This window comes from Gorilla gorilla, chromosome 10 (genome assembly GCF_029281585.2).
Source record: "Gorilla gorilla gorilla isolate KB3781 chromosome 10, NHGRI_mGorGor1-v2.1_pri, whole genome shotgun sequence".
NCBI classification, from domain to species: Eukaryota; Metazoa; Chordata; class Mammalia; order Primates; family Hominidae; genus Gorilla; species Gorilla gorilla.
In genome coordinates this window covers 137,071,622-137,092,219 of record NC_073234.2, presented here as the reverse complement: position 1 = coordinate 137,092,219, position 20,598 = coordinate 137,071,622, and the positions used below count along the sequence as shown (strand labels likewise).

General features: G+C 52.6%; 1 protein-coding gene across 1 annotated transcript; it reads right to left on the bottom strand.

The window, feature by feature from the left end:
• Window positions 1–4,340: 4,340 nt before the first annotated feature.
• On the bottom strand, window positions 4,341–19,857 carry LOC101149689 (calcium release-activated calcium channel protein 1). Its single transcript, XM_031001156.3, has 2 exons — window positions 19,308–19,857; window positions 4,341–6,400 (listed from the first exon to the last, which is right to left on the bottom strand). Exons 1-2 carry the CDS (start codon window positions 19,608–19,610, stop codon window positions 5,798–5,800), a joined length of 906 nt encoding a protein of 301 aa, XP_030857016.1. The 5' UTR covers window positions 19,611–19,857; the 3' UTR covers window positions 4,341–5,797.
• Window positions 19,858–20,598: the final 741 nt, after the last annotated feature.

Genomic DNA, 20,598 nt, shown 5'->3' with positions numbered 1-20,598 from the left:
GTATGTATATATTTATTTGAGACCGAGTTTTGCTCTTGTCGCCCAGGCTGGAGCGCAATGCCGTGATCTCAGCTCACTGCAACCTCCGCCTCCCAGGTTCAAATGATTCTCCTGCCTCAGCCTCCCAAGTAGCTGGGATTACAGGTGTGCACCACCACGCCTGGCTAATTTTTGTATTTTTAGTAGAGATGGGGTTTCACCATGTTGGTCAAGCTGGTCTCAAACACTGCTGACTTCAGGTGATACAGCTGCCCCAGCCTCCCATAGTGCTGGGATTACAGGTATGAGCCACCACACCCGGCCCTCCATTTAAAGCAAAGCCAGAATCAGCCCAGGTAAGATCTTTGTGAGGTCCTAGGCTCTGAGCCAGACTATCCAGGTTCAAATCCTGGCAATTTACTTAACTTCCACGGGCATGAATTTTACCTTCTGCAAAATGGAGATAATAATAGTACTCACCACTGGCCGGGCGCGGTGGCTTACGCCTGTAATCCCAGCACTTTGGGAGGCCGAGATGGGCGGATCACGAGGTCAGGAGATCGAGACCATCCTGGCTAACGTGGTGAAACCCCGTCTCTACTAAAAATACAAAAAATTAGCCGGGCATGGTGACGGGCGCCTGTAGTCTCAGCTAGTCGGGAGGTTGAGGGAGGAGAATGGCGGGAACCTGGGAGGTGGAGCTTGCAGTGAGCCGAGATCGCGCCATTGCACTCCAGCCTGGGTGACAAAAGTGAGACACTCTGTCTCAAAAAAAAAAAAAAAAATTAGTACCCACCATATAAGGGTGCTGAGGGTTAAATGAGTTGATGCATAGTGCGTAGAATAGCAACTGCACATAATGACTTTTTTTTCTTTTTCGGAGTCTTGCTCTGTCGAGCAGGCTGGAGTGCAGTGGCACGCTCTCAGCTCACTGCAACCTCCAGCTCCCAGGTTCAAGAGATTCTCCTGTCTCAGTCTCCCAAGTAGCTGGGATTACACGCACGCACCACTACGACCAGCTAATTTTTGTATTCTTTTTTTTTTGAGACGGACTCTCTCTCTGTCGCCCAGGTTGGAGTGCAGTGGCACAATCTCGGCTCACTGCAAGCTCCACCTCCCAGGTTCACGCCATTCTCCTGCCTCAGCCTCCCGAGCAGCTGGGACTACAGGCAGCCACCACCACGCCCAGCTAACTTTTTGTATTTTTTAGTAGAGACGGGGTTTCACCCTGTTAGCCAGGATGGTCTTGATCTCCTGACCTCGTGATCTGCCCGCCTCGGCCTCCCAAAGTTCTAGGATTACAGGCGTGAGCCACTGAGCCCAGCCAAAAAGTTTTTTAAAGACAAAGGCTAGCCTGGGTGCTGTGGCTCACAACTGCAATCTCAGCAGTTTGGGAGGCCAAGGTGGGAGGATCCCTTGAAGCCAGGAGTTCAAGACCAGCCTGGGCAAGAGAGAGGCCCTGTTTCTATAAAAAATACAAACATTATCCAGGTGTAGTGGCATGTGCCTGCATTCCCAGCTACTCAGGAGGCTGAGGTGGAAGGATTGCTTGAGCCTAGGAGGTTGAGGCTGCCCTCTAGCCTGGGTGACATAGGAAGTCCCTGTCTCAAACACAAACAAATAAACAAAAAAAAAGGCTGAGGAATTGTTCCAAATTAAAGGAGACTAAGGCTGGGCACGGTGGCTCATGCCTGTAATCCTAACACTTTGAAAGGCCAAGGCGAGGGGATCACTTGAGACTGGGAGTTTGAGACCAGCCTAGTCAACATGGTGAAACACCTTCTCTACTAAAAATACAAAAATTAGCCCGGCGTGGTGGTGGGCACCTGTAATGCCAGCTACTCGGGCAGCTGATGCAGAAGAATCGCTTGAACCTAGGAGGCGGCGTTTGCAGTGAGCCAAGATCATGCCACTGCACTCCAGCCTGGGCGACAGAGTGAGACTCCGTCTCAAAAAAATAATAATAAAATAAAAATAATAAAGGAGACTAGGAAGTGATATCTCGTTCTGACACACAATCCTCAAGTGGAAAAAACGTCGCTAGAAGAGACATTACTGGGACATTTGGGAAACTGAACAGGAATGTTCTATCTGTTAATTGCCTGGATTTGATCACTGGATTGTCGTCATGTAGGGAAATGTCCTTAGTTTTAGGAGGAAGTATTTAGGCATGAAGGACCATATGGGTAACTACAGCACATGCCTCAGGGGGAAGATAGACACAGTCCCTCCTCAGTCTTCAGTCAGTGTCTGTGACTTTGCCAGCTTGCTAAGGTCGAGCACGAGGACACTCTGCTTTCTTGTCTCAGCTCTCATACTGCAAACAAGTGTCCTTTTCACGGTCTACTTAGTGTCACATTTTCCACATTTTTATGCTTTTTGTTGGTGATTTTCCCATTTATAATGGTTCCCAGCTGGGTGCAGTGGCTCATGCCTATAAACCCACTGCTTTTGGTGGCTGAGAGGATTACGAGCTCAGGAGTTCAAGACCAGCTTGGGCAACATAGCAAGACCCCATCTCAACAAAATTTTTTAGAAAAATTAGCTGGGCATGGCTGGGCACGGTGCCTCACGCCTGTAATACCAGTACTTTGGGAGGCCGAGGCAGTGGATCACCTGAGGTCAGGAGTTTGAGACCAGCCTGCCCAACATGGTGAAACCCCATCTCTACTAAAACTACAAAAAAAATTAGCCGGGTGTGCTGGCAGGCGCCTGTAATCCCAGCTACCCAGGAGGCTAAGGCAGGAGAATCATTTGAACCCAAGAAGCGGAAGTTGCAGTGAGCCGAGATCGCACCATTGCACTCTAGCCTAGGCAACAAGAGTAAACCTCTATCTCAAAAAAAAAAAAAAAAAAAAAAAAAAGCTGGGCGCGGTGGCTCACACCTATAATCCCAGCACTTTGGGAGGCCGAGGTGGGTGGATCACCTGAGGTCTGGAGTTCGAGACCAGCCTGACCAACATGGAGAAACCCCATCTCTACTAAAAATACAAAATTAGCCAGGCGTGGTGGCGTATGCCTGTAATCCCAGCTACTCAGGAGGCTGAGGCAGGAGAATGGCTTGAACCCAGGAAGTGGAGATTGCTGTGAGCCGAGATCGCACCATTGCACTCCAGCCTGGACAACAAGAGTGAAACTCTGTCTCAAAAAAAAAAAAAAAAAAAAAAAACCTGGGCATGGTGATATGTGCCTGTGGTCCTAGCTACTTGGGAGGTGGAGTGACCAGAGCTCACTGCAGGGAGGATCACTTCAGCTCAGGAGTTGGTGGTTACAGTGAGCTATGGTCATGCCACTGTACTCCAGCCTGGGTGACAGAGGGAAACGCTGTCTCTAAAATAAAATAGGCAGGGAGCAGTGGCTCATGTCTGTAATCCCAGCACTTTGGGAGGCTGAGGCGGGCAGATAACGTGAGGTCAGCAGTTCGAGACCAGCCCGGCCAACATGGTGAAATCCCCTGTCTACTAAAAATACAAAAATTTGCTGGGTGTGGTGGCGCGCTCCTGTGATTCTAGCTACTTGGGAGGCTGAGGCAGAAGAATCACTTGAACCTAGGAAGCGGAAGCTGCATGTGAACAGAGATTGTGCCACTGCACTCCAGCTTGGGGGATGTAGTGAGACTCTTTCAAAAAATATATATATAATAATAGGCCGGGCGCAGTGGCTCACGCCTGTAATCCCAGCACTTTGGGAGGCCAAGGTGGGTGGATAACGGGGTCAAGAGTTCCAGACCAGCCTGGCCCACACAGCAAAACCCTGCCTCTACTAAAAATACAAAAAAATTAGCCGGGTGTGGTAGCCGGTGCCTGTAATCCCAAGTATTCAGGAGGCTGAGGCAGGAGAATCACTGGAAACCAGAAGGTGGGCTGGGCGCAGTGGCTCATGCCTGTAATCCCAGCACTTTGGGAGGCCCAGGCGGGTGGATAGCTTGAGGTCAGGAGTTCGAGACCAGCCTGGCCAACATGGTAAAACCCCGTCTCTACTAAAAACACAAAAATCAGCTGGGCATGGTGGTGCATGCCTGTAATCCTAGCTACTCAAGAGGCTGAGGCAGGAGAATCACTTGAACCTGGGAGGCAAAGGCTGTAGTGAGCTGAGATTGTGCCGCTGCACTGGAGCCTGGGCAACAAAGTAAAACTTTGTTTCAAACAAAAGAAAGAAACCAGAAGATAGAGGTTGCAGTGAGCAGAGATCGTGCCATTGCACTCCAGCCTGGGCAACAAGAGCAAAACTCTGTCTCAAAAAAAAAAAAAAAAAAAATATATATATATATATATATGTATAATACATATATACATATATATATTGTCTAATATTCCTCAGTGCAAGAAGGTTATGATGGATACACATATGGAGAAAACAAGTATGTTAGATAAACTTTATTTAGGCATGTGTTCTAGTCCTGCGGGCTGTGAGTTCAATGGTAACAACTCAACCATATATATATATATACACATATATATATATGAATCTTTAAACAGAAATACACATAAAACAAGATTACATATTGATCAGCTGATGAAAATATCACGACCAAAGCTCACAGGAACGCAACCCTGTATTTCTCCTAGGAGCAACGGTCCAGTATGTGCTAAGTCAGTGCTCATGGTGATTTTACAGATCGCACCACTGCACTCCAGCCTGGGTGACAGAGTGAGGCTCTATTCAAAAAAAAAAAAAGACTTCTAAAGAAAAGACTGAATATGTATTTCAGATAGACACTATTCCTGCAACTTTTTGTAGGTTTGAAATTTCTCAAAATAAAATGTTGAAATTTTTTTTTTTTTGAGACGGAGCTTCACTGTTGTTGCCCAGGCTGGAGTGCAATGGTGCGATCTCAGCTCACTGCAACCTCCGCCTCCTGGGTTCAAGCGATTCTCCTGCCTCAGTCTCCCGAGTAGCTGGGATTACAAGCACGCGCCACCAAACCCAGCTAATTTTGTATTTTTAGTACAGACGGGGTTTCTCCATGTTGGTCAGGCTGGTCTCGAACTCCCGACCTCAAGTGATCTGCCCACCTTGGCCTTCCAAAGGGCTAGGATTACAGGCGTGAGCCACCATGCTGGGCAAATTTTTCTATTTTTTTAGAGACAGAGTATCCCTCTGTTGCCCAGGTTGGAGTGCAGTGGTGTTACCATAGCTCACTGCAGACTTGGCCTCCTGGGCTTAGGCAATCTTCCTGCCTCAGTCTCTCAAAGGAGCTGGAAGTGCAGGCGCCGTGGCTGGCTAATTTTTGTATTTTTTGTTTGAGATGGGGTCTCAAACTCCTGGGCTCAAGAGATCCTCCTGCCTTGGCCTCCTGAATAGCTGAGACCACAGGTATGTGCCACCATACCTGGCTTAAAATTTGTTTTAAGTTTTCCTAGAGGCTCACCTAACCAGGGTGAGCAGTAGCCCAGGCCCAATAAATACAAGACACGGGAAGGAGGTGTCCTTATGAGTATATTTATGTGTCACACACACATGTACACACTCAATGCTGGACGGGAGGGAGGTTGAGATGGACAGGACAGGAGGAGGCACCCAGGTGGCACTGGCACAGGGGAGGAGAGGGGACACAGCGAGTGTGTGGCCCCACTTTGGCCCCCCACCGCCTCCCAACAGGAGGTGGACCTGGAGCTGGAAGAACAGGAAATGCTTATTCTCTTAGAGGACAGTTTCAAAGTGCAGAAATTTCTCCTATAAAAAGCCTCTTCCCTCCACGCTCTGCCCCTTGCTGAAGCCCAGCCCCCTGCACAGGCTGTCCGTGAGGCTGGGGCAGGACAAGGTCATGGGGAAGGGCGTAAGGCCAAAGCACTGGAAAGGCCCAGACCACATGGGCCTAGGCATAGTGGCTGCCGGGCGTCAGGGGGTGGTCCCCTCTGTGGTCCAGCTGGTCCTGTAAGCGGGCAAACTCCGCCAGCTCGTTGAGCTCCTGGAACTGTCGGTCGGTCTTATGGCTGACCAGTGAGCGGTAGAAGTGGACGGCAAAGACGATAAAGATCAGGCCGAAGGGCACCATGATGGTGGTCGAGGCGATGGCAGCTGCCTGGCCCGGGGTGATGCCGCTGGTGCTGACGTTGGCTGCTGCGCCACCGGCGGGGGGCTTGCTGGTGGGCCTTGGCTGGCCTGGCTGCTTCTTGAGGGGCAAGAACTTGACCCAGCAGAGCAGCACCACCTCAGCCAGGAAAAGCAGCGTGCCGATGACGGTGGAGAAGGCCCAGGCCAGCTCGATGTGGCGGTGCATGCGCTCGTGGGGGGACTCCTTGACCGAGTTGAGATTGTGCACGTTGCTCACCGCCTCGATGTTGGGCAGGATGCAGGTGCTGATCATGAGCGCAAACAGGTGCACAGCCACCAGCACTGTGGTGCAGGCACTGAAGGCGATGAGCAGCCCCGGTGGGTAGTCGTGGTCAGCGTCCAGCTGCACCTCCACCATTGCCACCTGTGGGGGGACAGGCAGGATGAGTGCCAGCAGTCCCAGCCCACACTACTACTCTTCAGTCCTAGCTCTCCTCCTGTCAGGCTCTGGGACCCTGGCCAGTCGCTTGGCCTCTCCGAGCCTCAGTTTTCATATATCTACAATGGGGATAGTAAGGCCTATCCACTTGTGGATGAGAGTGGCAGAAAGCCCTACAGAAAACAAGAGCCAAGGCTGCCTGGATCTGAATCCCAGCCCTGGCACTCACTAACTGTGCAACCCTGGGAAAGTCACTTAACCTCTCTGAGCCTTGATTGTCTTTTCTTTTTCTTTTTTTTTTTTTTTGAGAGGGAGTCTCACTCTGTTGCCCAAGCTAGGCTGGAGTGCAGTGTCGCGATCTCGGCTCACTGCAAGCTCCACCTCCCGGGTTCACGCCATTCTCCTGCCTCAGCCTCCCGAGTAGCCGGGACTACAGGCGCCTGCCACCACGCCCGGCTAATTTTTTGTATTTTTAGCAGACGGGGTTTCACCGTGTTAGCCAGGATGGTCTCGATCTTCTGACCTCGTGATCCGCCCGCCTCAGCCTCCCAAAGTGCTGGGATTACAGGTGTGAGCCACCGCGCCCGGCCTGAGCCTCGACTTTCTTATCTGTAAAATAGGGATATAATAGTAGTTCATAGGATTTTTTTTTTTTTCTCCAGACAGAGTCGTGCTCTTTTGCCCAGGCTGGAGCCCAGTGGTGCGATCTCGGCTGACTGCAACCTCCACTCCTGGGTTCAAGTGATCCTCCTGCCTCAGCCTCCCGAGTACCTGGGACTACAGGCATGCGCCACCACACCTTGCTAATTTTTTGTACTTTTGGTAGAGACGGGGTTTCACCATGTTGGCCAGGCTGGTCTCGAACTCCCAACCTCAGGTGACCCACCTGCCTGCCTCAGTCTCCCAAAGTGTTGGGATTACAGGTGTGAGCCACCACACCCAGCCAATTCATAGAATTATTTTAACAATTAAATGAGAGCTGGCACATGGTAACCACCTCCCAAAACACTGCTATTACCACCTAGCCAGGTATTAGAAACCAGCCGCAGGACAGGCACAGTGGCTCACGCCTGTAATCTCAATACTTGCGGAGGCCGCGGTGGGAGGACTGCTTGAGGCCAGGAGTTCAAGAGCAGCCAGGCAACACAGAGAAACCCCACCTCTATAAAAAAAAATTTGTTTAATTAGCTGGGGCGGGGGAGGGGTGGTGCACACCAGTAGTTCTAGCCACTTGGGAGTCTGGCGGGGAAGGATCGCTGGAGCCCAGGAGTTTGAGGTGGTGGTGAGCTATGACTGCCCCACGGCCCTCCAGTCTGGGCACCAGAGCAAGACCTTATCTCTAAAAAAAATAAAATCAGGCCGGGCCCAGTGGCTCATGCCTGTAATCCCAGCACTTTGGGAAATTGAGGCGGGTGGATCACCTGAGGTCAGGAGTTGGAGACCAGCCTGGCCAACATGGTGAAACCCCATCTCTACTAAAAATACAAAAATTAGCTGGGCGTGGTGGCATGTGCCTGTAATCCCAGCTACTTGGGAGGCTGAGGCAGGAGAATCACTTGAACCCGGGCGGCGGAGGTTGCAGTGAGCTGAGATCGTGCCACTGCACTCCAGCCTGGGCAATAGAGTGAGACTCTAACTCAATAATAATAATAATAATAATAATAATAATAATAATAATAACAACAATAAAATTAAATTAAAATTAGTACCGACCACCATCAGTGGTCAAAATGGTAAATTTTGTTATGCGTATTTTACTATGGTTAAAATAAAAGCATTAAAAAAAGCAATCGCCAGCCACCATGCCTGCTGGCCCCACATCCTCACACCCAAGCAGAGGCTTCTCCTTCATGCCCTGCTCTGGGGACATGCAGAGGGGTGGTGGCTGCCCTCCCAGGGCACACTCAGGCCCTTCTGAGAACATAGTGCACGACCTGACATACAGAGCAGGCTTCCCAGAAGCGACGGGCCCAGCCCTGGTGCAGGCTGGGTGGCCAGTACACCCTGGGGCTGTCTCCTCCCCAGCCCCAGGGCTGATGCACCAGCTGCCCCCAGTTCCTGGAGACCTGTGGACCCGAGGTCACCAGGGGCATGCTCCGGGCCAGAAACCCGCTGCTCCTCACCTGGGCCTTGCAAGTCACCCCCATGCAAAGGAGCCAGCTTATCAGATCTGGGCCAGGAGCAGCGGGCAGTGGGCACACAGCCATGGTCAACCCATGAGGGCTGGAGGGACAGGGGTAGGGAGATGGCGGATACCTATGGCAGTCATTCCATCAAGGACAGTGACTCTTTATAAGGTGTTTGCTATATATGTGGCAGGCTCAGAGCGGCAAGCCTAATGTCGAAGTTTCTCCATTAGCCGCACACCAGCCTGGCCCCCAGCAGGCAGGGAATTCCTGTCCTCACCCCTCCTGCCCTAGGTAGGGGTGTGGACTCCTTCCTTCCCCACCGCTCTCCTTTTACAGTCTGCCTGGCTTGAACCCTGACTCCCCTGCCCTTGATTGGGCTGTATGACTCTGGCAAGCTTTCAACTTTCTGTGCCTCTGTTTCCACATCTGTAAAATGGGAATAATGGGACAAGCCTCGAAGGCTTCTTCTGAGGATTAAGAGAGTCAATCCATGTAAAACAGGTAGTGTCCGGCACACAACAAACCCTCAATAAAAGTGAGCTTCATTATTACCCAGTTTAGGAACCTCATCCCCACCCCACAGTCTCTTTACAACATCCTCCTGGGGCTTCTACCCTCCTGCAGAGGGGCACGCTCAGGCAGAAAGAACGCCAGGCCAAACTGGCAAACCCATGTTCCAGCTCCTTAACTGCCTGTTTACCGGTAACCTTGGCCAAGACCCTCCTCAACACCCATAAAAAAAGGGGATGCAGCGAGATGAAGGTCACAATCTGGATCTGACTTGGGGTCGGACATCTCTGAGAATCTGAAGATGGTGGACGCTCTTCTTAAAACAGCCAAGTATCATTTATTCACAGGACTTTTCTGACAATTTCAACAGGATTCACAGGCTTTTGTCTAAGAATGCCCACAGTGGATGGCGGTATGTACTTTTCAGTCCAGGCGTTTACAAAACATTTCAAGCTCATATAAATTTGGGGCAATGCCATCAGGATTTCTACCGTGTTTAAGATCTTTGGTGGCCGAAAGCCAGCCCTGAGAATTCCGAGTCCATGGGGGTGAGGGTATCTCAGCACATGTGGGTGCTGGACATAAGACGTGGGGTAGGTCACCAGGGCACGGCAGATGGAGGGCCACATCCTGCTGCTCCCTTGTCTCTGCCCCCAGGCCTGCCTACACCTGGAAGAGGGGAGCCCCCTACAGCAGCCAGTGTCTCCTGCCACCTCCCCACCCCCAGCACTTCCTCTTCCTGCTCTGGCCTGCCACCCCGGAACCTGAAACCCAAGACAGGACAGGCAGCAGCGGCTGTTGCTGAGCTGCCCCAGGTCCACTGCTACTGATCCACTCACTGGAAACATCTGGAGCCTTTAGGTGGCTCAGGCCCTGAGCTGGCTGCTGGGGTGTGTATGGGGGGCCTGTATACAGGTCTGCAGTCCCATTCTGCTCCCTACTTGGTGCCTCGCCTGTGCCCCAGCCACCCCCGAGGTAGTGTCTCTCCCCCTCTATGCAGTCAGGACCACAGAACAAACCACACAGCTGGCTGCAAACTGGCTCCTCCACTTACAAAGCTGTTGACCTTGGATAAGGATCTCAACCTCTCTGTGCCACAGCTTCCACACCTATAAAATAGAGGCTGACAGGGGGCAGTGGCTCATGCCTGTAATCCCAGCACACTGGGAAGCTGAGGAGGGCGGATCACTTGAGGCCAGGAGTTCAAGACCAGCCTGGCCAACATGGTGAAACCCTGTCTCTACTAAAAATACAAAAATTAGTCAGGCGTGGGCCAGGTGTGGTGGCTCATGCCTGTAATCCCAGCACTTTGGGAGGCCGAAGCAGGCAGATAACTTGAGGTTAGGAGTTCAAGATCAGCCGGGCCAACATGGTGACACCCCGCCTCTACTTAAAATACAAAAAAATTAGCTGAGTGTGGTGGCACACACCTGTTATCCCAGAAAATTGGGAGGCTGAGCCATGAGAATCGCTTGAACCTGGACATGGAGGTTGCAGTGAGCCGAAATCGTGCCACTATACTCCGGTGTGGGCAACAGAGTGAGACTCCATCTCAAAAAAAAAAAAAAAAAAAAATTAACTGGGGTGTGGTGGGCACCTGTAATCCCAGCTAATTGGGAGGCTGAGGCAGGAGAATCGCTTGAACCCGGGAGGCAGAGGTTGCAGTGAGCCAAGATAGCGCCACTACACTCCAGTCTTGGTGACAGAGCATGGTCTGTCTCAAAAAAAAAAAAAAAAAAAAAAAAAAGAGAGAATCCCACGAGTTACTAATACCATTATTCTTCTTTTACAAACGAGGAAACTGAGGCTCAGAAAGGCGATGTCAGCTGTCCAAAGGGTTACTCTGCTGCTGGATTCAAAACCAGGTCCACTTGGCTCCACAGCCCGGGTATGAAGGGGGCAAAGGAGCACCTCCCTCACATGGTGGCTGAGATTAAATGTAGTTTTCATATGTAGATGTTTAGCATAGGGCCAGCTACAGCAGCTCAATAAATCTTGGTTAAAAAGAAAAACACACGGCCGGGCGCGGTGGCTCACGTATGCAATCCCAGCACTTTGGGAGGCCGAGGTGGGTAGATCACAAGGTCAAGAGCTCGAGACCAGCCTGGCCAATATGGTGAAACCCCGTCTCTACTAAAAATACAAAAATTAGCTGGGCGTGGTGGCGGGTGCCTGTAATCCCAGCTGCTCAGGAGGCTGAGGCAGGAGAATCGCTTGAACCCAGGAGGTGGAGGTTGCAGTGAACCAAGATCGCGCCACTGCACTCCAGCCAGGGCAACAAGAGCGAAACTCTGTCTAAAAAAAAAAAAAAAAAAAAAGGAAAGAAAAACACATAAAGCAGGCACACACCTGTAATCCAGTAATTTAGGGAGCTGATGTAGGAGGATCACTTGAGGCCAGGAATTCGAGATCTCCCTGGGCAACACAGTGAGACCTCATCTCTACAAAATCAAAAAATTAGCTGGGTGTAGTGAGTATACCTGTAGTCCTAGCTACTCAGGAGGCTGAGGCGAGAGAATCCTTTGAGCCCAGGAGGTTGAGGCTACAATGAGCCGTGATTGCGCTACTGCACTCCAGCCTGGGCAACAAAGTGAGACCCTATCACACACACACACACACACACACACACACACACACACACACACACACACAAAGAAAAAAAAAATTAGCTGGATATAGTGGGCATGACTGTAGCCCCAGCTACTTTTTGTTTTTTGAGATGGAGTCTCACTCTGTCACCCAGGCTGGAGTGCGCTGGCACAATTTGGCTCACTGCAACCTCCCCCTCCCGGGTTCAAGCGATTCTCCTGCCTCAGCCTCTTGAGTAGCTGGGATTACAGGCGCCTGCCACTATGCCCAGCTAACTTTTGTATTTTTAGTAGAGACGGGGTTTCACCTTGTTGCTCAGGCTGGTCTTGAACTCCCGACCTCAGATGATCTACCCACCTCAGCCTCACAAAGTGCTGGGATTACAGGTGTGAGCCACCGCACCTGGCCAGTCCCAGCTACTTGAGAGGCTAAGGCAGGAGGATCCCTTGAGCCCAGGAGTTCGAGGCTGCAGTGAGCTATGATCCCATCACTGCACTACAACCTGGGCAACAGAGCAAGACTCTATCTCTAAAAAAAAGAAAAGAAAAGAAAAAAGGAGAAAAACAGAGCTTGAAGTGGATGGAAGAGAAATAGTGCCTGGATACCCTCAGCTCAGACTGGAAACAGGGACCCCACATACCCACCTTCCAACCCCGACTCTGGGCCTCGCTTGCTATATTTAGAGGCAGCCCCAGCTCCAAACCTCAGCCACAAGGATGTGTACCCCACGCCACACCTGGCCTGATGGCCACCTCCACAGGACAGAGACCACCACATTCCACACCATTTGTCACACCCACAGGCTCCAGGGCCAGAAAGCAGTGCAGCTGTTGGGATGCACACGGCCCGGGGACACCCACACTCGCCAGCCCTCCCTGAGGTTTTGGGCTGGGGAGAGGGGAGAGGCTGGGCTCTCCGAGGAAGAGGAAAGGGCCTGCTGCCCCGCTCCGGAAGAAAGCCCATTACCCTCACCAGACCCTACGATTCCTGGAACTCCGTTCACTTAGGCAGGCTGTATGTGCCCACACTTGGAACCATGTTCAATGCCACAGGGTTCAGGGGGCCGTGTAAAAGAATGATTCAAAGTGAGAAGAAAGGAACGGTTGGCATGTGTCACGGAGCTTGATGAAAAATTCACAGGACTAAATGCCACCACTTTTTCCAGGATACTTCCTGCTCTGGAAATCTCCCCTTGGGTGGCCGGGGGAGGGCCAGGGGCCCTACAGATCTGGCAGCTGACTGCCAGAGCCCCAGCTGAGCCCCAGCGAGATTGAATCAGATCAGATCGCACGCAGCTTCACAAGGTAAATATAGCCCGTCAGCCCAAAATAAACAGCCCCCCGCCAGCCACTGGCCGCCTGAACCTGGTGAGGCGAGCCCTATAAGGGATAGGAAAGGCAAAAGACCACCAGCTCCACCTCACACTGGTCCATGGATCCCCCCAATAGGGTTTTGGCTAGAGATGCCAAACCTTAGCAAGGGCCAAGAAGAGGGTTACATAATTCTGCGAAGGGCAAGGCCTGGCTGGCCCTGATGGACCATACCAGCCGTCAGCCCACCTCGCCTGATTGCCAGCTATCTCTCCTGGCTCCTGCTGGGCTCCATGGAGACCCTGGGCACCTGGCGCCTGCAAGTCCAGGCCCTCTGAGGCAGCCCTCCCGTGCTGGGCCTGACCTCAGCTCCCACAGCCTTCCTTCCCCTGGCCTAGTTCTTTTCTTGTCCACCCTTTTAGGAGGGTGGGTGGCTGCAGCCTGGAACATGAGGCCCTCTAAGCCGCAACCATGCAGGGTCACCCGGAGCTGTCTGAGCCTGCCGGCCCCACCTCAAATGCAAACCATCTCTTAAGAGGGTATTGAGGCCTAGTGTGCAGTGGTTTACAAAGTCTTGACCATGACAGTCCAGGACTCCAAATGTTTCTATAAATAGACACACACGCGTTTATAACAGAAACAAAAGTTTCACCAATCAACATTTAGCCTTACAGCACATCAATAAGGTCTTGCAAGATGCAATGTGTGCTGCGACTTTGTTTCATTTCACCCTTATCTCATTCTAAAAAGGACCAGGAGCTTGGTACCAAAGTTATCAAAAGAAAGAAACAACAAAATGTGTTGGTTGCAACTTAGTAAATTTGTTACAAGCCATGAATAGGCTGAATTTGCATACAGGGTCAGCGGGGCACAGACCCAGACTTTCTCTTCAACTGGCTCCCAGCCAGACAGACCAGAGCTGGAATTCTACTAGCTGGAGAATCTTAACCTCTAGGAGCCTTAGTTTTCCTGTTTACGGTACATACTTTTAAGAGCTACGGTGAGGATTCAGTAAGAATGAAAGAAAAGCATTCAGGCTCATGCCTGGCACAACAGGGTTTCAGTAAACAGTAATCACAACCACCACCACCGTCATCATAGAATTCATCATGTAACTCCTGTCTAAAACCTTCAATGGCTCCCTGTTGCCTATCCAAGAGTTCAAATTTCCCACCCAATCAAGGCCCTCCATCATCTTGCCTGGCTAAATTCACCGTTCTCTACTACTTCCTGAAGACCCTCAACCCCAACCACAGCCCCTGTACCTTTCCCCTAGGTCCTGTAATTTCTCATCTTTAACTGTTCCTGCCATTTCCTTTGACTTGAAGGCTTTCTCAAGTCCTAAGTCCACCACACTCAAGGCTCGGCAAGAACCAGATTCTTCTCAGTTAACCCTTAGCAGCCCTAACACAATGGAAAAAAGGGTAAGCAAGTTTCTGGGATACTCGCGTCAGATACTGTAAGTGCTCTGCAAAATTTTTTTTTTTTTTTTTTTTTTTGAGATGGAGTCTCACTCTGTTGCCCAGGCTGGAGTGCAGTGGTGCAATCTCTGCTCGTTGCAACCTCCACCTCCCAGGTTCAAGCAATTTTTCTGCCTCAGCCTCCCGAGTAGCTGGAATTACAGGCATGCACAACTACACCCGGCTAATTTTTGTATTTTTAGTAGAGATGGGGTTTCACCATGTTGGCCAGGCTGGTCTTGAACTCCTGACCTCAGGTGATTCGCCCACTTCGGCCTCCCAAAGTGCTGGGATTACAAGCGTGAGCCAATGTGCCCAGCCGTACTCCATTTTAAAGATGAAGAAACTGAGGCCCAGAAAGGTTAAATGACTTGCCTAAGGTCTTGCCCTTATAAGAGGTAAAGCTGGGATTTGAACCAAGTTATCTTGCTCAAGTGTCTGTTCTGACCTTACCCTGCTTGAGCTTCTCAGCTCTGTTCCCCTACACTCTCTGATGCTTTCTCTCCCACAGCAATGGAGCTACACCACAGCCACAGGGCTCTGCAGCTTCCCAGCCAGGTGACCATGCGCAAGTCTTTCCTCTCAATGACCATCACCTATACTCACCTGGTTATAGGAAGATCACACAAGATGCTACGTGGGGCACCGTCTAGCCTATTGCAAGAGCCCAATCAACAACAGCAATAATAATTACTATCAGTGATCAGTACTAGGAATAGTAATAGCAATTTCTTGCTCATTTACATGGTCCCTGAACTCTGAACATGTCACAGAGGCTCAGTGTCTTATGACTTGAGTCGTTCCTTCCAACTCATTTTCATAGAAATTACAGGCAACTTCTGAACCAGCTCTAGAACTTGGGAACAAAAGGGTGCTGGCGGGCAGAGAACTGAGGAGGCAGATAATCCAAAAATAATTGATCCCAGGTCATGGAAAGCATTTTGTTTACGGCAGCAGACTGACCTTCCCAATTATCTTCTGCTCAGGCTAATGTTACAGCCTGCCTTCCCCAGCAGACGAGATCACCACATATGCTTGCCAGTCCTGCAGGGGATGGGGTCAGGCTGAGGCTGGCTGCCTCTCAATGAAGTATAAACTGAGGCACAGAGGGCCTGAATCAAAGCCCACAAGAGTACTCTGGGCTTAAGGAGCTCTACGGGATGCTGATCCTATGCTATATCCAGGCCCCCTTGCTTTGTATCTCTCATTAGAGTTTGGAGGATGGTGCGCCTGAGGCCTGCTGTTCCTAGAAATGCCGTGTGGAGCAAGAATCTCATCTGCAGATCAGAGAGGGTCTGGGCAAGGTGTGCATCACCAGACCCTGAAAATTCCTGTGTTTCATGGGCCCAGTCTGGCCTCATAATGAACCTTCATATGAGTCCATGGGAGAGCAGGATACCTGCCATCTCCGTACACATTAAAAAACTGTCTTCAGCCGGGCATGGTGGCTCACACCTGTAATCCCAGCACTTTGGGAGGCCGAGGCGGGTGGATCACCTGAGATCAGGAGTTTGAGACCACCCTGGCCAACATGGTGAAACCCCGTCTCTACTAAAAATACAAAAATTAGCCAGGTGAGGTGGTGTGTGCCTGTAATCCCAGCTACTCGGGAGGCTGAGGCAGGAGAATCGCTTGAACCCGGGAGGTGGAGGTTGCAGTGAGCTGAGATTGTGCTACTGCACTCCAGACTGGGCAACAAAGAGGAAACTCCGTCTCAAAAAAAAGAAAAGAAAAGAAAAGAAAACTGGCTTCAAAGAAGTAAAGTCTCTTGCCTGAGGTCACCCACCAGCCATCCCCAACACTTCCCGGCCACCTGGCCAGGCTGTTCTACCCATGAAGTGGGGAACCTCTCAATCCCCTCCAGGGTTTGTGGGAGACCCTCCCTCAATCTCACCTGGTTGACCCCATCCCTTGGCAATCAAAGGTCAAGTCAGCTCCTCTGACTTTCCAGGTCTCTGGGAAGGAAGCCCTCTGGGGGCAGGAAGTTGGTTGTGCTGACTCATAAGCCAAGGGAGAGTAATCCAGGAAACTTGTCACTCTGTTACCATGGCGTTGGGGCTGCTGGCACCCTCTCCTCTCCAAAGCTCACTTACAGGCTGGGTGTCTAAGTGGGAGTGGGGCATGGTCAGACCCTGCACCCAATCCCATCCCTCCTATAGATTTCCAACTTCATGGCACATGCAGTTACCTTCTTGTAACTGCAGAATGGAGAGTATCATGGGGTTCGGTCCTTCCCTGCCTGCAGAACTTTGGGGATTCCATCAGTAGTGCCAGGAAGCCTTCTCCACCCAGGTGGGGGAAAATAAAAGTCCCCAAGAAACAGACTGGGTGGGCCAAGGCCCACTCCATGCCCCTGGCTGCCCCAGTCTCCTGACTTCCCCACACTGTTTTTAGCAAGAGAAGGAGGTGACATTTGACCATGAGGCCTGTCTTCGAAAGGAAGAAGGGACTTGAGAAGGCAGGAAAGTGTCATTCATCTGGATCTCACCCCTCAGGAGTGAGAAGGAGCCTGGGGCAGCTATAAACTCATGACCACAAGAAAAGGGGGAACCATTATCTTAAATCCCAAGCACTGCAGGGAAAAGCTGACAACTGGTAGCTCCCTCCCCACCACCAATTATAGAACTTTCTTTGGCTTAAAAGAAACTCTTTTGTGGCCGGGCGTGGTGGCTCACGCCTGTAATCCCAGCACTTTGGGAGGCCGAGGCGGGTGGATCATGAGGTCAGGAAATCGAGACGATCCTGGCTAACACGGTGAAACCCCGTCTCTACTAAAAAAATACAAAAAAAATTAGCCAGGCGTGGTGGTGGGCGCCTGTAGTCCCAGCTACTCCGGAGGCTGAGGCAGGAGAATGGCGTGAACCCAGGAGTCAGAGCTTGCAGTGAGCCAAGATCGCGCCACTGCACTCCAGCCTGGGTGACAGAGCAAGACTCCATCTCAAAAAAAAAAAAAAAAAGAAACTCTTTTGTCCTATTTCTCATTTGCTAGTGTCCTAACACATCCCTGGCTGGACATCAATCAGAGTTCCTATACACCGCAATGGGTACAAGTGCCTGAGCAAGTTCTGAACACCAGCAGAGCTGGGTTCAAATCCTGCTCCACCAGACTGGCTGTGCGGTCTTGGGAGAGCCCTTTGACAAAATCACCACAGAGGGCTGTTGAGGAGTAAGCCCAGGAGTTAAGGCACCTAGCACTGAGTGAGTGTTTAGTAAATGCCAGCTGCTTTTAGAGATTCTTCAGGCAGGAGGCAGAACCTGGTCTCTTAGGATTTGAAACTAACAGAGCAGAAGTCCGTCCTGTCTAAACTAAAAATGAGAGTGCCGTCTGTTTATGCAAACACACTCCCTGATCTCCTTTCAGGGGCTCCCTCAATTTTATTCTCAAAGTCAGAGAAACTTTTGAGTAGCAGCCTTCTTTGATCGATTCAGGAATTGAGGCCCAAACAGGGAGAGTGAGTTGCTTGAGGTCACACAGGCAGCAAGTAACTGAGCAGGGAAGGCTGCTTCCCACTCCCCATCTCCCGGCCTTTCCACTGTGGCCCAGCGTGCTCTGGGCCTTAAAAAATTCAGGCTCTGCTGCAAGGCAAAGCAGGGAGAGTTTCAGACACACTCCCTTCCCAAGAAAACACGAAGGGTGCAGCCACTCCCTCCTTCAAGGCCAAGGGCTTAGCTCACTGGTGGCGGGGGCAGGAGTGCTCTGGTCTACAGAACTGAGGGGCGGGGAGCAGAGTCCATTCATGGCAGGCTGATATCACCGAGTGGTAATAATGTAGTTATTATGTAGTCCCCTGCAACGGAGAAACTTCAATATGCCAAGCCTGAGGGTATCCCCAGAGCCACTTCTCAGGCCCATCCGCAGCCTCACCCACCCCACACCTCAGAGGCTTTGCACTCCAGCTCTTTGGGATGGTGGGGAAAGGAAAGCATGCCTATCCCCTAGATCAAGAAAGAGCCCATTGGGCCGGGTGTGGTAGCTCACGCCTGTAATCCCAGCACTTTGGGAGGCCGAGCTTTGGCAGATCACGAGGTCGAGAGTTAAAGATCAGCCTGGCCAACAGGGTGAAACCCCGTCTCTACTAAGAACACAAAAATTAGCCGGGCATGGTGGCGCGTGCCTGTAATCCCAGCTACTCGGGAGGCTGAGGCATGAGAATCGCGTGAACTCAGGAGGTGGAAGTTTCAGTGAGCCGAGATTGCACCACTGCACTCCAGCCTGGGCGACAGAGCGAGACTCCGTCTTGGAAAAAATAAAAAATAAAGAGCCCATTCAACGGGAACATGTCCCTCCCTCCTCCCTCACACGCAGTGACTCAGTGGCAAGTTTCTGGAGAAAAAACTGAGGGTGGGGACTGGTTGTCAAACCCCCAGGCTGAGGCTCTCGGAAAATGCGGTGGAAAAGGGGTGTCAGGAAATCCCCTCTAGGAGCTGATAAAAGAACACGGCTAACACCTTCCGGCCTCGGGTGCGGGGGCACAAGACAGCGCAAGGTCTTTCTCCTTGTCCCCACCTCCTGACGCCCCCAGCTGGGTTAGAGCTTCTGAGTCCTTCCTTTCCCTCCTGAACGCACGTGGGGCGGGCTTCTTACAGAGCTAACTTCGGGATGCATCTACCACTCTTGCTGGGGCAGGCATGGCCATGTGGAGGCACCCAAGCACCCCGAGCCCGGACTCTGATATGGCTTGTCACCACCCCAGATCGCAGTACTCGGCGCCCACCAGTGCTCACGTAAAGCACCTCTGCCCCCCGCGCAGCGCTCACCACGACTTCTCCCAGCTCTTCCCCTCACTCTCGCCCGCCCCGCCCGCCCAGCCCGCTCCCCAGCGGGCCCCGTCGGGGCTGCGGGCGGGAGCAGCCGGGACAGCAGAGGGGGCAGGGCAGGGCGGCCGGAGCTCACCATGGCGAAGCCGGAGAGCAGAGCCGAGGTCCGGCTGGAGGCTTTAAGCTTGGCGCGGCTCAAGTAGAGCTTGCGCCAGGACAGCGCCTGCATGGAGTGCTCGTTGAGGCTCATCACCTCGGAGTAACTCTGGCCGATCCAGTCCGGGTAGGTGACGGCGGGCGGCGGCGGTGGCGGGGCCCCCGGGGGCTCCCCGTCCCCGCTGCGGCGGCGGCTCCGGCGGCTGCCGCTGGTGGTGCTGCCGCCGCTTGGGGGAAGCTCGGGGCTGCTGCGGCTCGGGGGCGGGGCGGGCTCCGGATGCATGGAGCACGCCGCCGAGGCGCGGGCCGGCCCGGGCGCCGCGAGGCACCTCCGCCGGAGGCAGCCGCCGACTGCCCCCTACGCGGGCCCGGCCTCACCCGGCCGGCCGCACAGGACGAGGAGGATGAGGTCGAAGAAGCGCCCGCTGCCCCAGCACGCAGGCCCGCGGCGCCGCTGGCAAAAGCCCCCGGGCGGCAGTGACCAGAGACTGCGCGCGGGCGGCGTCTCGGATCCCCGGGGCCTGGACCCCCGGTGCGCGCCGCGATTGGCCGCCGCCCTGGGCTGTTTTGCATGCTCCCCGCCCACCTGTGCCCCGCCCACCAAGACGTGGGCGTTGTTGCGGGCGTCACGTGACCCGCCGGCTCCGACGGCACCGCCCACGGTCCCTGGCGCGCCGCCGCCCGCACCTCTTCCTGGAAGCGCCCGGCTGCCCGCTCCGGCTCCTGGCGCCGCCCCTCTCCGCAGCTGCTCCCGTGGCCCTGCTCCCGGAGCTTGGACTCCTGGGTCGGGCCGCCTGAGGTCACCTCTGGGCGCCTCCTGAGGCCCATATCCCCTTTGGAACAAGGTGGCTCAAGGTCTGCAGGAAAAAGAGCGGCTGAGTCTAGAGTTCAAGCAGTGTTTATTTGGCGCCCACTGGGTGCCAACACTGGTCTAGGTGCTGAGGCTGGGTAGGCTGGTGAACGAGATGGACAAAACCTGTCTGTTAACCACTTTGTCCACCTGTGTTCACCAGCATCTGATACGTATTGAGGTGACCGGTTCCTGATTTATTATTTTTTTATTACTGGGTTCAAACAATTCTCCTGCCTCAGCCTCCCGAGTAGCTAGGATTACAGGCGCCCGCCACCATGCCCTGCTAATTTTTGTGTTTTTAGTAGAGATGGGGTTTCACCATATTGGCCAGGCTGGTCTCAAACTCCTGAACTTGTGATCCGCCCGCCTCGGCCTCCCAGAGTGCTGGGATTACAAGCGTGAGCCACCGTGCCCGGCC